This window comes from Bos mutus, chromosome 8, assembly GCF_027580195.1.
Source record: "Bos mutus isolate GX-2022 chromosome 8, NWIPB_WYAK_1.1, whole genome shotgun sequence".
Lineage (NCBI taxonomy): Eukaryota > Metazoa > Chordata > Mammalia > Artiodactyla > Bovidae > Bos > Bos mutus.
The window spans coordinates 35837600-35853159 of NC_091624.1; the positions used below are offsets into that span (position 1 = coordinate 35837600).

General features: G+C 42.8%; 1 protein-coding gene across 2 annotated transcripts in view; it reads left to right on the plus strand.

Moving 5' to 3' along the window:
- The first annotated feature begins 6319 nt into the window (after nucleotides 1-6319).
- The window catches only part of UBQLN1 (ubiquilin 1), a 57164-nt gene continuing 47923 nt past the window's right edge, over nucleotides 6320-15560 (plus strand). Inside the window, exon 1 of one of the 2 annotated variants that reach the window (XM_005903057.2) lies at nucleotides 6320-6792. In XM_005903057.2, coding sequence (XP_005903119.2) covers nucleotides 6613-6792 — 180 coding nt within the window. In that variant the 5' untranslated portion in view covers nucleotides 6320-6612. The remainder of the gene's footprint in view (nucleotides 6793-15560) is intronic. The other variant, XM_005903056.2, reaches the window with a different exon arrangement.

Genomic DNA, 15560 nt, shown 5'->3' on the forward strand with positions numbered 1-15560 from the left:
GTAGGCGGTAGGGATGACCCCATCAGCTGTCTGTATAGCTTGTTTCCCAAGGGACATTTGGCAATTTTGAGAAACAGTTGTGATGGTCCTAACAGTGGTGGGGTGGTAGTACTACCTGCATCTACTGAGTAGAGGTCAGCTTCTCTGGTGGTTCAGATGGTAAAGAATCCACCTACAATGCAGGAGACTCAGGTTCAAGCCCTGAGTTGGGAAGTTCCCCTGGAGAAGAACCCACTCCAGTGTTCTTGCCTAGGAAATCCCAAGGACAGAGGAAACTGGCGGGCTACAGTCTATGGGGTCACAAGAGTTGGACACGACTTAGCTACTAAACCACCACCAGTATTTCTCCTGGTTGTTCTTTGTACTGCCTGCATCTACTAAGCAGAGGTCAGGGATGTTGCTAAAAATCCTATAATGCACAGCACCTCCCCATTGCTTTAAACAAAGAATGCTGTGGTTTCAAATGTCAGTAGCGTCAAGATTGAGAACCCCTGCTGTATAGGAATGACAAAAAATGGTGAGACTGATGATGGAATAGTTCTGTACCTTGGCATCTAGCTATGGTTACATGAATTTATACACAGGATAAAATTGGACAGATATACACACATGCACAAATCAATGAAGATTTAAAAATATGGTAAAAACTGAATAAGGCTTATAGCCCAGTTAACATGTCAATTTCCTAGTTAAATATTGTGCAGCAAAAATTTAAGATGTCACCATAGAGAGAAATTAGGTGAAGGGTACACAGGACTCTTTGGAGTACTATTTTTGCTGCTTCCATGTGAGTCTATAATTATTTCAAAATAAAAAGTAAAAAAAAAAAAAAGATGAGACTGGAACAAAATAAGAACCACAGGTGTTTTCTTCAGAGAGGCTTGCTATAACTCCTTCTCTAGTGCCACTGCTGGTTGGCACAGCTGTGGGAACCAACTGAGCAGCTTGTATTCAAAGTGTGTAGTGGCCGTAGGTCTATTTGTAAATCCTACCCAGTGGTCTAGAGTTTTAGTTGACAAATTAGTAAACAACCCTCCTCACCATTAACACTTCTCCAGGGTTAAGGCTCAGAAACTTATTGAACATTTCACCCTTTTCCCTTTGATTTGGAAGTAGCCCTAGAGATACTAATGGACTGTTCCTAGGCTGTGGACCACAGTTTTAGATCAGTGCCCTAGCAGAGTTTCTATTTCTCACCACTGCCTCTTTCTCATGAAGTTGCCCCTTTCAACACACTTAACCAAATCACATCCATTCCTTTACATGCAACTCAAATTCCTTTCACTTCACTTTAAAATCCTTCTCTGACTTTCCTTCCTTCCCCTGCACCAAGCAGGAGGTGAAATAATATTTCCTTCCTCTGAAACTATTGCAAAGCAAATCAGGTTCAAGTTAAGTATTGTATGTATGTATCGATATCTATCACTGCGACATAAACCTTGCAGGAGACAAAGGAGTATAAAATATGATTTATTGATTTATTTATTTTACAGTTCCGCTCAGATATTTTATTTGTCTTTTTCTTTTTTTTTTGGTGGGGGAAAGGGGACAGGTTGGAAGGGAGACAGAAAAACAAAATCAAAGAGAAAAAAAAAAAAATGACTCTTTCCACCCATTGCCACCCCTGGCCCCAGGCCTGAGCCGATGAGGGTGAGGATGAGCACACACACAGCAGGAGAACAGCAATAACTTAGGGTGGGGAGGAGCATCAGGAGAACACAAAGTATCCTCCCCAGACTCCATGGCAGAGGAGGCTGCCTGTCTCGAGGCTGAAGGGCTGGGGGGTGAGGTGTGGGGTGTGGGGTGAATGGGAGGAGAGGGCAGGGAATGAAGAAACTTCACTGAGTAGTGGGAGATAAAGTGCTCAATGCTCTGGATTCGGGCTTGGGAGGAGCTGGAATTGGTCACCTCCAGGGAGGCAGGGCCGGGGACTGGCAGGCTCGGGATCTCCGCCCAGCGAGCATCCCTGGCGGTGGCTGGTGGGAGGCAGGAGGGCCCAGCTGGCGCTGGCTGCGTGGAAGCAGCCGGGGGATACGGCTGGGCCGCTCACCCCAAAGCAGGCCCCAACTAGCCAGTGTGTGGACAGCCCAGGGGGGCAGGCAGGTGGCTAAACTTTGGCTGGCCCGGGCCAGGCGCCAGTTCCAGCCTTTGCACAGGGCCCAAAACCTGGCCAAAAGGGCTAGTGGGTGTCGGGCAGTGCGAGGATTACCTCGTCGGGGCCCAGGGACAGGAATACAGCTACGGAAACCATCCTTGTTGGTCTTGGGGTACAGTGCAAACAGGCCCCGGTCCCCCACGGCTCCCCAGCCCTGCAGGGCCCGGAAGACCATGGGTGATAGGCGCAGCAGAGCCCGCAACCAGAGTCGAGAGATGCCCCGGCGCATGTGGGGGCCCTGCTGTCGCACCCATTTGCCCCCTGCTGCCAGAGCTGCCAGAGGTAGAGCCAGGCCTGGCCAGGCGAGGAGCCAGGCAGCCCCAAGGCCCAGAGGGACGCCCAGGAGGCCTCGGCGCCAGCTCAGACTGAGGACAGCCCCCAGTGCAGTGCCCTGGGCCAGGAGTAGGAACAGACTGGGGGGCAGGTGCAGAGCTGTACAAAGAAGTAGGTAGGAGGCCCCCAGGCCCACCAGCCCCACCTCAAGGGCCAGCAGGGCTGCCTGCAGGCCGCCCCCACCCTGGGCCGCCAGCAATGGAAGCAGCAGCAGAAGTAGTAGGGGCAAGAGACCCAAGGAGGACCCCACTGCAAAGGAGAGTCCAGCCAGGAGGCCATGGGACAGGAGTCCAGGGAGCTGGCTAGTAGTGCCTGGCCTCAAATGTGTTGGAGGGGGTTCCGGGATGTCTGGTGAGGGACAGCCATCTCCAGGATCCCTTGGGGTCCTAAATGGAGCCCCCTCTGATTTACTGATTTAAATGAATTTCTTCTCTAGTGGTAAAAGGGACAGTTCAATAATTCATTAACTTTAGCAGAAAATGCTATCATGCCAAGAAATTAGCTTAAGCATTGCATGGTACATATGACAATTGAGACTTGACCCTGTTTTCAAGGACCTTGTCTAATAAATGTGCACACAACTAAGTATAACACAAGACCAAATGGGTAAGTGACACCAGAAAGGTAATAAAGTCATACGGGAATATAGAGTATTTAGAGAATATGTCTGATCAAAAAAACATTATCAGGGAAAAACTGTTAGGCAAAGTTTCAATTCAGGGAAGTCTTGAAAGATGGGTAAAACAATGAAGTCAAAATGAGAGATAAGAATTTCAATTTGCAGTGAAAATGTTGTGTTGAAGCCTAGAGGCAGGAAAGCACAAAACAAGCTTGGAATGCTTAATGGACTCACTTGATTTAGGGTTAAGATAGGAATGAGATATTACTTTGAAACTCTGTGGAGAGCTAATGACAATTATCTGGGTGTCATAATCAAAATTTAGTTCTACAGGGATAACATATGGCACCAATAATAAATAGTTTTGAGGATGGTGACTTCAACCTGGAAACAAGGGAATCTGGAGGAGGTTATTGTTGCAACCTAGGCCAGAATTAATGAGGGTGTGATCTGGACTGGTAACAGGAGAAATAGCTTTAGATAATAGAAGGTATGTTACAAGTGATGAATTGTCAGGTGACGTGTACAAATAATTATGGTGGAGGTCAGAGAAAAAAATGATTCTGCTTGGGTGTTTTCTGTTAGGGAAGCAGCAGTAATAATGGGCACGTGGGGGAGTGTATTGACTTGAAGGAGTGATCCTAGGTGAGAAAAATACAATGTACAAGTATTTCTAGAGATGAGAATAAACTTGTTTGCAGCAGATCCTTTCTATAGAGTAATGGGAGTGAAGCTTGAGAGACGAGGAGTTAAGTTGTGGAAGGCCTTGTACCTAGTTAAGGAGCTTGGGCTTCATTTTTGAGACAATGGAAGCATGATCAATGGCTGTTATTTATACCACTTTTGGACATATGTACCATCTTGTGTTACTGTGTAAGTTCCTGGACACAGGATTAAAGTCTGCTCAATAAATTCTTGTTGACTGATTGAATCCATTGACTCATTTTGTCAAGGAAGAATTCTTCTACCATGTGAACAATCACCTCTTATTATTATAGTTGAATTTTGAATATTGAGACTTAAAAAATGGGATCTATCCACTTACACCTGGCTCATATTTCACTTATGAAAACTTAATGATGAAATGTCAGGAATTTTGTGAGCAAGGACCTCAAGTTGGTAGCTTGAGATTGGCCATTTTGCAAGTATTTACATCAAGGGGGATTGGGAAATGCTAAAAAAAAAGTATCAAAGCTTATTTTCTGAAGAGTTGGTTTTTAACACATGGCATGGCACTGCATATCTCCTCCTCCTTCCATTTTTTACCCCTCATCCAACTTGCTTCTAAGTTTTTTGAGGGCAGAGACTGAATCTTATTCCTCTGGATCTTCAACATTAATGTACTCAATCAATGTTTATAGAATGAATGAAGTACGCTCTTTTTATTTTTTTCTAGACTATTAATAAACAAAAGATATTAAAAAGAAAATGCCTCAAATAGACATTTAGACCTCCTGGGCCAAATTGGGTTTTTTTGTAAGTAGTTTTACCAGGACACAATCAGGCTTATTCTTTTATGTATTGTCTATAGTTGCTTCGTGATATGAGGGCAGAGCTGAGTATTTGAGACAGAGAATGCATGGCCCACAAAGCCCAACATACCTAGGATCTAGTCTCTGAAAGTTTGCTAATCCCTGATCTAAACCCATGCCTCAAAGGTTTCTTTCAGGGTAGGGCTGTTTCTAAAAATGTCCATAATGAATTATTATACTGTATATGTTTACAGATAAATTGTATTACCTCATAAATCGTGCAAAGACATCAAAACTTTTTAGGAATTAATGTAAGACAGAGATAATCACAGAGCAATTTCATAAGTGCAGAGTTAGATATAAACGTTTTCCAACGGTGGAACTTTCTACCTTGAGGAGTGATGATTACTTCACATCTAAACGTATGTAAACAGCCATTCTTTAGCAGAAAGCTCTGTGTAATTTCTTCATGTTGTTGAAAAATGCTGCCAGAAACTTCTTTGATAAGAAATGACGTCGCTATAGCAATTTACACGTTCAGAACTTTAGACCCAGATTTCAGAGTGGCTCTGCTAAGTGGACTTCATGCAAGAGTACTTAAAAGAGCTAGAACAGAGTGGGACGGTTTAAGAACAGAAATACAAAGTGTACCTTTGCACATGTGGGTCACGGTGTGGTGTCAAAGTTTACATTTGCGCAATACTGGTTTATTAAGTTTATGTCCAGTGTTGTACATTCCTTGCAAGTCATCTTTAAAGGCAAGTGATGAGGTCATTTCAAATTTAATATTCTCTAGGGGAAAATTAACTTCCTGTTTCTTATTTACACATGTATTACACTGAAAATAATTTTTGAACCTTTTTTGTCATCTAAAGTCTGAAACAGAGCAGTAAGTTAATTTGATAGAATATAAATGAACACTTCAGCTACACTGTGTTGTCCCAGCTGGGAGGGCACGCCTTGGATACTATGTTTCTGCCCCAAACATCTTACGGGACAGTATTCACAGAGAATTCACAGGTGGGCTAGCGCACCACTGCCAACATAGGAGGCCTGATCACCTGACCAAACCTGGCTGACCAGGGTGGGAGGCTCTGGCCCCGGAGCACTGACTGCTCGGAGTACAGCAGGGTGGCTACAGGGGCGTATTCCATTTTCCTTTCTTTATGATGATTTTTTTTCGTCCATTAACTTGTCTGTCAATTCTAGCGCACCGTGTAGTAAAAGCAAGCGTTTAAAATTTTTAAAGTACGCAAAATTTAAGCACATTTAACTATCAACTACAAAAAACCCTCGCGGGCATTTGTTCTGGACCCTCCTCCCAGTGGGGTACACCGTGAAGCAAGCTCAGGTTCCTAGGGCATGCGGACCGTAACCGCCAGTGAGGTGAGAGAGTGGGGGAGAACTACCTGGCCTACCATCGCGCAGGCGCATTTCCGGCCGCAGTGCCCGGTGGTCTAGCTCCCTTTCCAGTAATTTCGCTAGCCGTGACGTCATCCTCGTGCGCCCAGAACCCCCAAATTTATTTTTTGCTGAAAGGGGTAAGAAGGAATGAACTGACCTCTTCCACCCCACTTTGTTTTCAGTCCTTCATTCTGGACGCGCCTACGCTTTGAGCGGTGGAGCGGGAGACGGAAAGAAAAGCACTCAGAGAACCAAATCGCGCCGGCTAGGCATGACTCGGCGACGTCGCCAGCCGCCTTACCCGGCGTGCCCCGCGCGGCGCGGGCAGAGCGGCGTAGGGGGAGGGGCGGGGAGGAGGAAGCGGCGGTGGCGGTGGCTGCTGCGGATGTCGCTGCGACTCATCGCCGTCTGAACACACAGCGGCTGCTGAGCGCCCGACCAGGGCCTGCGCCGGAGCCCACGCCAAGCTCCGCGGCTCCTCGCCCACCAGGGCGGCCCTGAGCCAGTTGTCACTGAGGTAGCGCGCCCCACATTCTCCGCTGCCCGGCCAGGCCAGGCCGGCTCTGGCGTTGCCTGGCTCCCGCTCGCTCACCCGCTCCCTCCTTTGCGCCTGAGTCACCGCCGCCGCCATGGCCGAGAATAGTGAAAGCGGCGGCCCTCCGAGTTCCCAGGACAACGCCGCCGCGGCCGAAGGTGCCGGCGCCCCTGCCGCCACCGCCTCCACGGAACCCAAGATCATGAAAGTCACCGTGAAGACCCCGAAGGAGAAGGAGGAGTTCGCAGTGCCCGAGAACAGCTCCGTCCAGCAGGTGAGGGCCGCGCTAGGCGCGGGGCGGGGCGGGGATGGCGGCAGGACCTCCGCCAGCGGCAGGAGGAGACGGTTTTGCAAGGGCTTGGGAGGAAGGGGTCGTCTCCGGAGGTGCCCTCGGCCTTTCTCCTGGGTCTGATCCCAAATTAGATCACACCCAGGTTTGTGGGTTTGCTGCTGGGGACACCGCAGAGGTTTGTGGCGGGGCCTCTTGGCCTGTTTATGGGACGCGCCGATGCCGCTCTCCTCTGCGCCTTCCTCTTGCTCCGGCGTCCGCCGACCCCAGCCTCCTCCCCTAGTTCCCCGCCTCCAGCCGCCTCCCTCTGACTCCGCACAAAGGAAAGAGACCCGCCGCCTGGCTTGGGCGGGGTGGAGGCTGGGCGAGGGTTTGGCTCAGCCCGGTCTGCGGTTTTGTCTCTTGGAGGAAAAAAAAAAGAGGGGGTGCTCATTGTTTTACCTGCCTGGGGGTTAAAGTAGATTTTTGGGGTGAAGAGCACGTGTGCATTTAGTTCTGCGTTTTGACCGATGAAATCTTTCCCACCTTCCAGTCTTTAAAGGAAAAAATGAGCTATGACGTAGAAATTGCTTTCAGCCGAATCTTCATAGAACTAGGCTTAAGGAGAAAGGTGGATGACTTTCATTGACGACTTGCTGGTTCTGTGTTTTTTTTTTTTTTTAAGTGTATTTGTCATTCTTTAGATGCCAGTCGTTGGGGAGGTTTTTGTTTGATTTTAGAGGAATAGCAACGTTATTCACATGTTAGCAATTGCAGTCAGATGAAAGAGCACGAACCTGGAGTTAATGGAGGAAATTTAAAAGTAATTTACCGCTTAAAATCTGTTCAGGAATACAGTTATTGCAGTTAATTAATGATCTTGAGGAACTTAAATGCTTTTAGTTTTTGTTAAATATACGTCTCAGAATATTTCCGTAATTACTGAATTGATCTCAGACAGTTGGTTAGCAGATATCAAGACAGTGTGAACAGTTTATGAGGAAGCAAAAATGAAACGTACCTGTAAGTTTCCCTTAAGGAACAATAAATAATTGCGGTATTTGTTTAAATGATTATGAAAGGTGGTGTATTCTGTCAAGTAGTAAGAATGTGTAGCATCGTGAGAAACTTTGACCACCTTTTGAATCCCTATTTTTTTGGTCTCTCAATTTTCCTATAAAATTTTCCCTTAATTTTTAAAGTATTTTCCAGCGTACAGGAAAGTTGGAATAATTGTGCAGTGAACTCTCACGTGTCCATCACCTACAGTTAGCATCTTGCTTTATGCTTTATCACACAATCATTTATTGGTCAATTTTATTTTTTGGATGCAATTCAAAGCAAGTTACAAGTATTAGTACATGTTAAGCTTTTGAACTGTAGTGTTGGAGAAGACTCTTGAGAGTCCCTCGGACAGCAAGGAGATCCAACCAGTCTATCCTAAAGGAAATCAGTCCTCAATATTCATTGGAAGGACTGAGGCTGAAGCTGAAACTCCAATACTTTGGCCACCTGATGCGAAGAACTGACTCATTTGAAAAGACCCTCATGCTGGGAAAGATTGAGGACGGGAGGAGAAGGGGACGACAGAGGATGAGATGATTGCATGGCATCACCGACTCAATGGACGTGTTTGAATAAGGTCTGGGAGTTGGTGATGGACAGGGAAGCCTGGCGTGCTGCAGTCCATGGGATCGCAAAGAGTCGGATACAACTCAGCCACTGAACTGAACCCTTGAGTTCAGGTTTTCAACTTAAAATTTTTGAAGGTAAATTTGACTTGCAGTGAAATGCAGCCAGTTGCCATTCCACGAGTTTACACAAATACACCTGTGTAATCTGAAGTCTTCTGGAATTGTAGAGCTTTATAATTAACTGGAAAGTTCCCTCTTGCCCTTTCCTAGTGAGTTCAGTCACTCTCCCGATTGAACCACTGTTTTTCTGTATGGACTAGTTTTGCTTATTGTAGTTCAGTTCAGTTGAGTCCTTCCAAGGAGTAAGCGTCTTTTAATTTCATGGCTGCAGTCACCATCTGCAGTGATTTTGGAGCCCCCAAAAAATAAAATCTGACACTGTTTCCACTGTTTCTCCATCTATTTCCCATGAAGTGATGGGACTAGATGCCATGATCTTAGTTTTCTGAATGTTGAACTTTAAGCCAACCTTTTCACTCTCCTCTTTCACTTTCATCAAGAGGCTTTTTAGTTCCTCTTCACTTTCTGCCATAAGGGTGGTGTCATCTGCATATCTGAGCTTATTGATACTTGTCCTGGCAGTCTTGATTCCAGCTTGTGCTTCTTCCAGCCCAGGGTTTCTCATGATGTACTCTGCATATAAGTTAAATATAGAGTTTCACATAAATGGTATACAGGATACACTCTGTTGGGTAAGGCTTTTTCATTCAGCTTAGGGTTTTGAGACTAATATGTTACTCCTTGGAAGAAAAGTTATGATCAACCCAGATAGCATATTGAAAAGCAGAGACATTACTTTGCCAACAAAGGTCCATCTAGTCAAGGCTGTGGTTTTTCCAGTGGTCATGTATGGATGTGAGAGTTGGACTGTGAAGAAAGCTGAGCGCCGAAGAATTGATGCTTTTGAACTGTGGTGTTGGAGAAGACTCTTGAGAGTCCCTTGGACTGCAAGGAGATCCAACCAGTCCATTCTGAAGATTAGCCCTGGGTGTTCATTGGAAGGACTGATGCTGAAGCTGAAACTCCAGTACTTTGGCCACTTCATGCGAAGAGTTGAGTCATTGGAAAAGACTCTGATACTGGGAAGGATTGGGGGCAGGAGGAGAAGGGGATGACAGAGGATGAGATGGCTGGATGGCATCACCGACTTGATGGATGTGAGTTTGAGTGAACTCCGGGAGATGGTGATGGACAGGGAGGCCTGACGTGCTGCGGTTCATGGGGTCACAAAGAGTCGGACACGACTGAGCAACTGAACTGAACTGATTATATATCACAGTAGTTCTTTCTTTTTATTGCTTTTTGTCTTCCATTGTGTGAATATACCACCATAATTTATCCATTTTCATATTGAAAGTCACCTGGACTCTTTCCAGTGAGTTGCTCTGAACACTTCTGTACAACTCTTTTTGTTGGATGAATGCTTTTATCTGTCTTGTTAATGCTTAGAAGTGAAATGAGTGTGTGTAACAGGGAAGCTGAATGTTTAGTTTTCATAAGGAACTGTTGTATTTTTTTAAAGTGCTTGTACTTTACAGTCCCACTGACAGTGCATGGGAATTCCTGTTGCTCCACATTCCTACAAACATTTGATAATATCATTCTTTTTTATTTTGTTATTCTAATGAGTGTGTAGCCATGTTAACTTTTGAAGACCATAGTTCTTTCTAGGATTTCAGGTTCAGGTCTCCATTATTCTGGCTGCTTAAAGCAGCCATGCTTAAGCATTTTACTGTAAAAGATTAGAAAGAAAGTCAATATTTTGTAAATAGAAAAATTCATTTAGATCAGTTTATTATACTATTATCTGTGAGGATTTTTTAACTTTTTTGATGGTGAAATTAGAATTTCAAATTCTGTGGAAGTTTTAGTTTTACTCCTCTGTAACCAAAGTAAAACTTAAACAGATAAAGTCTTTCTGCAGCAGTGTTTTCTCATGGTAGTTGAATTTTTATTTTGAAAAATACTTTCTTTTAAAGTAGAAAATGTGATAAAAATTTAAGCTTATCATTCATTGCGTCAAGAACCTGAAGACAAATAGAACTACCTGTGGGCTCTGTTAGGGGGAAGTACATTTGCAAAAATGTACAAGAATAAGAAAAGTAGTTTTCACATGGTTTGAAAAATTCTACTTAAAGCACAAGAGAAGTTCTGTCATCTATAATTTTAAGTTTTTCTCTGAGGGTTTCACAGATTTAAACTGTTTACTACAGATTAAAATTCGTCAATAAAACAAGCTTAATGACGTTGAGATTTCACTGAAAATGTTTTGTAAAAAATTGGGAAGTATTTGGTCCTGAAAGTTCTTATGTAATCTTAGAGATAAAAAGGATAAGCAGAAGACCTACAGAAAATAATATTGAAGGCTTAGGCTTTCTATTAGACACATCCCATTTTCTACAATTTAAAAATCTGTTTTCTGTGTAATGTAAATTCTTTTACTACACTGTGCCGAAATAGTATCAGGGCTTCTGTGATAGTTCAGTTGGTAAAGAACCCGCCTGCATTGCAGGAGACCCTGGTTCAATTCCTGGGTCTGGAAGATCCGCTGGAGAAGGGAAAGGCTACCCACTCTAGTATTCTGGAGTATGTATATGAGTGTGTTCTAATTGATTGGATGAAATTATATTAAATTTCTTGGATAAGGTATAAACAAGTTGTAAGGTGGTTATTAAGTTTCTTATTTTTCCCTCTATTTCTGTTTGTAACAGGGAGAAACAGGATACTTTAATACAGTTTGTATTCAATTTTAACTCATTCAAGGTTGATGATAAAGCTTATACTTTCTGAAATTAATGTGAAATTTATTTTTTCGTTGAGTGCTCAATGGGGTAATGTTTACATTTCTACATAAAGGTGGTTGGAATATAAACTTTTACTGTGTCTTTCCAAGGTGGTTTCATTAGTAAGGGTTTTCATGATATAAGTAAATAGATTTTTTTAAATGTGTAATGGCAAAATCCCTGTGTATGAGATTATGTTTTCTCTTATTCATTATTTGCTATTGGAAACAGTTTGAGGATTTCTAAGTGTCAGTAAGCAAGACGAAGTCCAGGAGAATGTTGTAGTTAAAATTAGTGCAGAGAAAAGACGGAACTTCTATATACTAGCTACTAACTAGGTTGCTTTGGGATTTTTATAGTTCTCTAGACTATAGTCTTAAGATTTTGAAATACAGTCATCTGAAGTAATCAGGCAGTGTATTCTAGTTTTGGGAACTATCTGCATCACTTGAATCTTTTAGAAAAATATTAATATAATGTACATGTTATTAACATACTTACATATAATGTACATACTGTACTGAATAGAATTGAACTTTTCCTTGATAGGGGAAATTACACTGACTCAGGGTCATTATCACAAACTTCATTTAAAACAAAGACTTTATAGTGTAGATCTAGAACTTCGGTCCATAGGTGTGCCTCAAGCTGTGTCTGACTGTTGAGCCCTTAAAATGTGGTTGGACTGATTTGAAATGTGCTGAAGGGGTAAAATAGACACCAGATTTTGAAAACTTGTGCCTGGTTTCTTAAGAAGCACAATGTTTCCAAGGTTCATCTGTGTTGTAGCATGTATTTTACTGCTGAATAATATTCCAGCGTACCCCACATTTTATTTCTCCAGTTGATTCATTCCTCAATTGATGGACATTTAGAGTGTCTCTACTTTTTGACTATTGTAAGGCCAAGGTGAATACTTAACACAAGTTTTTTGTGGACATATTCTTGAGCATATGCCTTTTGAGTTGAATTATTGGGTCACATGATAGCTGTCTATTGACCTGCTCTTGGGACTGCCAAACTATTTTTCGAAGTGGTTGTACCAGTTTTTTTTCCTGCCAATAATACAAGAGGATTCCAGTTACTTTCCATTGTGTGTAATACTTGTTACTGTCTGTCTTTTAGCTTTCCTGCTATGAAGCGTTTTGTTGTGATTACTTGACTTTCTATTACGCAAGCAGCAGTTCTTAATATGGTCTGGGGGTCCCCATAGCCCTTCTAGGAGGATCATAAGCTCAACACTGCTTTCATAATTTTCCAAGATGTTTTTTTCACTCTAATTTTCTCAGAAACAAACAACATATTTTTTCAGAATCTGTAAGATGTGGGATACCAAGACAGATGTAAAAATTCAATTGTCTTCCAATATGAGATTGAAGTTATTTACAAAAATTTAAAACAGTTATTCTTCACACTAGGAAAATAGTTACTTTTGGTTAAAAAAAAAAAGAAAATTCTTCTATTAATGTAATGAGTTTATCATTGTGAATTTATATTTTTAAAGATTTTTTAGTTTTAATTTATAGTATATCAGTAGCTTTAACCTACTTAAAAGCTCCATGGAGTTTCAAAAGCTCTGTGGGGTTTCAAATTTGTAATAGTGGTGTCCTGAGGCCAAAAATTGCTGCAATGGAGTATTTAATAGATTACATAGATAGTTTCAAGATTGAGGATTGACTTCACTAAGTTGCCATTATTTCTCACGTAGAAACTATGGTAGCCTACTGGTCAGTTCCCTCCCTGCACCCCCATTAAGTCCTAGAGCAGTCTCTGAAAAATATTAATCAGATCATGTTACTCTCTACATAAACTAACAGCTCCCCATTGATCTTGGACTTGACTTAATGGGGCCATGAGGCCTTGTGTGATAAGGTTCTTTCCTGCCTCTCCAGTCCGATGCCATCTTTCCTCCTTGGTCACTTGGCTTTTGCCTTATTGACTTTTTAGTTCCTTGGTCTGTTAATCACTTTTTTTTTCCCCCTGCCTGAGGAGTTTTGTGCAGTTTGTTCTTGCTACCCAGAATGCCTCTCACTCTTTGGCTGTTCCCACTCAGTGCAAAGGTTACTTTCTCATACCCAGAATGCCTCTCACTCTGGCTATTCCCACTCAGTGCAAAGGTTACTTTCTCAAAGAAGTATCCTTAATTTTCCAGAGTAGGTTGAGATTCCCCATTGTACTTTCTCACAGTATCCTGGTTTGGGTCATAGTTTATTACAACTTAAAGCCTGTATTCATGTGATTATTTGATTAATTTGTGTGTGTGTGTGTGTGTGTGTGTGTGTGTGTGTGTGTGTGCTAGAGAAGATCTGTGGTTGTTCCCAGTAGTGTTACCAAAGCCTAGCACATTGTATGGGCTAAGTAAATATTTGTTTATAACTGAATCTAGGCCATATGCATGATAATGGGTAATTAATAATCAGTACCAATTACTTAGGACTTCCCTGGTATCTCAACTGGTAAGGAATCTGCCTGTGAGGCTGGAAACCCTGGTTCGATTCCGGGGTTGGGAAGATCCCTTGGAGAAAGGACATGCTGCCCACTCCAGTGTTCTTGGGCTTCCCTGGTGGCTCAGTCTGGTAAAGAATCCACCTGCAATGAGGGAGACCTGGGTTCAGTCCCTGGTTTGGGAAGATGTGCTTCCCTGGTGGCTCAGCTGTAAAGAATCTGCCAGAAAGTGGGAGACATGAGTTTGATCCCTGAGTCGGGAAGATATGCTGGAAGGGAAATGGCAACCCACTCTAGTATTCTTGCCTGGAAAATCCCATGAACAGAGGACCTTGGCGGGCTACAGTCCACGGGGTTGCAAGAGTCAGACATGACTTAGTGACTGAACCGCCACCACCACCACCAGTTACTTAGTGTTTACTGAGTGCAGTACAGTTGTCCATCGGTGTCACCAGGGATTGGTTCCAGGACCCACTGTGGATACCAAAATCTGCAAATGCTCAAGGCCCAAAGTCTCCCTCTGAGTTCATGAATTTGGACAGCTGGCTATACATAGTCTCATTGTTTTCTGCCCTCCTCTCATGGCTTCATTTGAAACTGCTCTCCCTTCAGCTCAACACTCTTGACTGCCACAGGATGTTCATTCTTGCTTCTAGTTACTGAAACAATTTTTCTAGAAGAGCTTTTCTTTTTTTTTAGAACAACCTTTCTTAACTGAGACGCTTCATCTCAACCACAGAACCCAGAAAGACTTGAATCAGTTCAGTTCAGTCACTCAGTTGTGTTGGACTGTTTGCCGACAAAAAGAAGAAAATTTTGAATGACTGTTTTTCCAGCCAGTATGCTTTTAAATGCATAGACGAGAAGTTAATTCTTTACCTAAGCTAAGTGGTGTGCTAGTAGATGTTTATCAGCTAGTTCTTTGGGGGAAAACAGCACTAATTTGTAGTGTTTGCTGATTTCCATGGTAGTAAATACCTCTCCCTATGGAAGATTTTAGGCTCTGACTATAGAACTGGTTTATACGATTCCTGAAAATTAAGACTGAGCTGGTAGGAGCTGTTGCTTACAGTGAATGTCTTAAGGCAGGTGTCAGCCAACTAGAGTGAGCCAAATTCACCATGCCCATTCACCTCTATATTATCTGTACTTTCAGAACAGCCCATAGAGCTGAAAATATTTACTGTCTATCCCTTTACCGGAAATTTGCTGACTCCTGCTATAGGCCATTAGGTCTCACTAGATCCAGATTTTGTCACATGGTTCCTCAAAACCTTTCTTATTTGAAAATTTTGCCATGACATAAGTTTAGCAGTGTGACTGGTAGAGATATAATGCAAGCTGCATATATAATTTTTCTCATAGCCACTTAAAAAATTAATTTTTATTAGAATACTTAGAACATAAAATTTACCATCCTAACCATTTTTGAGTGTACAATTAGTTCAGTGACCTTAAATACATTCATATTGCTGTGCAACCATCACCACCATCCATCTCTAGAATTCTTTTCATCTTAAACCGAAACCCTGTACCTATAAACAATAGTTCCCCATTATCCCATCCTGCCAGCCTCTGGCAAGTACCATTCTGCCTTTTGTCTCTATGAATTTGACTACTTAGGTTTCTCATAAGAGTGGAATCATAATATTGGTCCTTTTGTGACTACCTTATTTCACTTAGCATAGTGTCCTTAAGTTTCATCCATGTTTCAGCATGTGACAGAATTTCCTTCTTTAAGGCTGAAAGATACTCCATTGTATGTGTGTACTATGATGTGTATATATCCCATTTTGTCTATCCATTCAGCTGTCAGTGTCACTTGGGTTGTTTCTGTCTCTGGGTTTGTAAT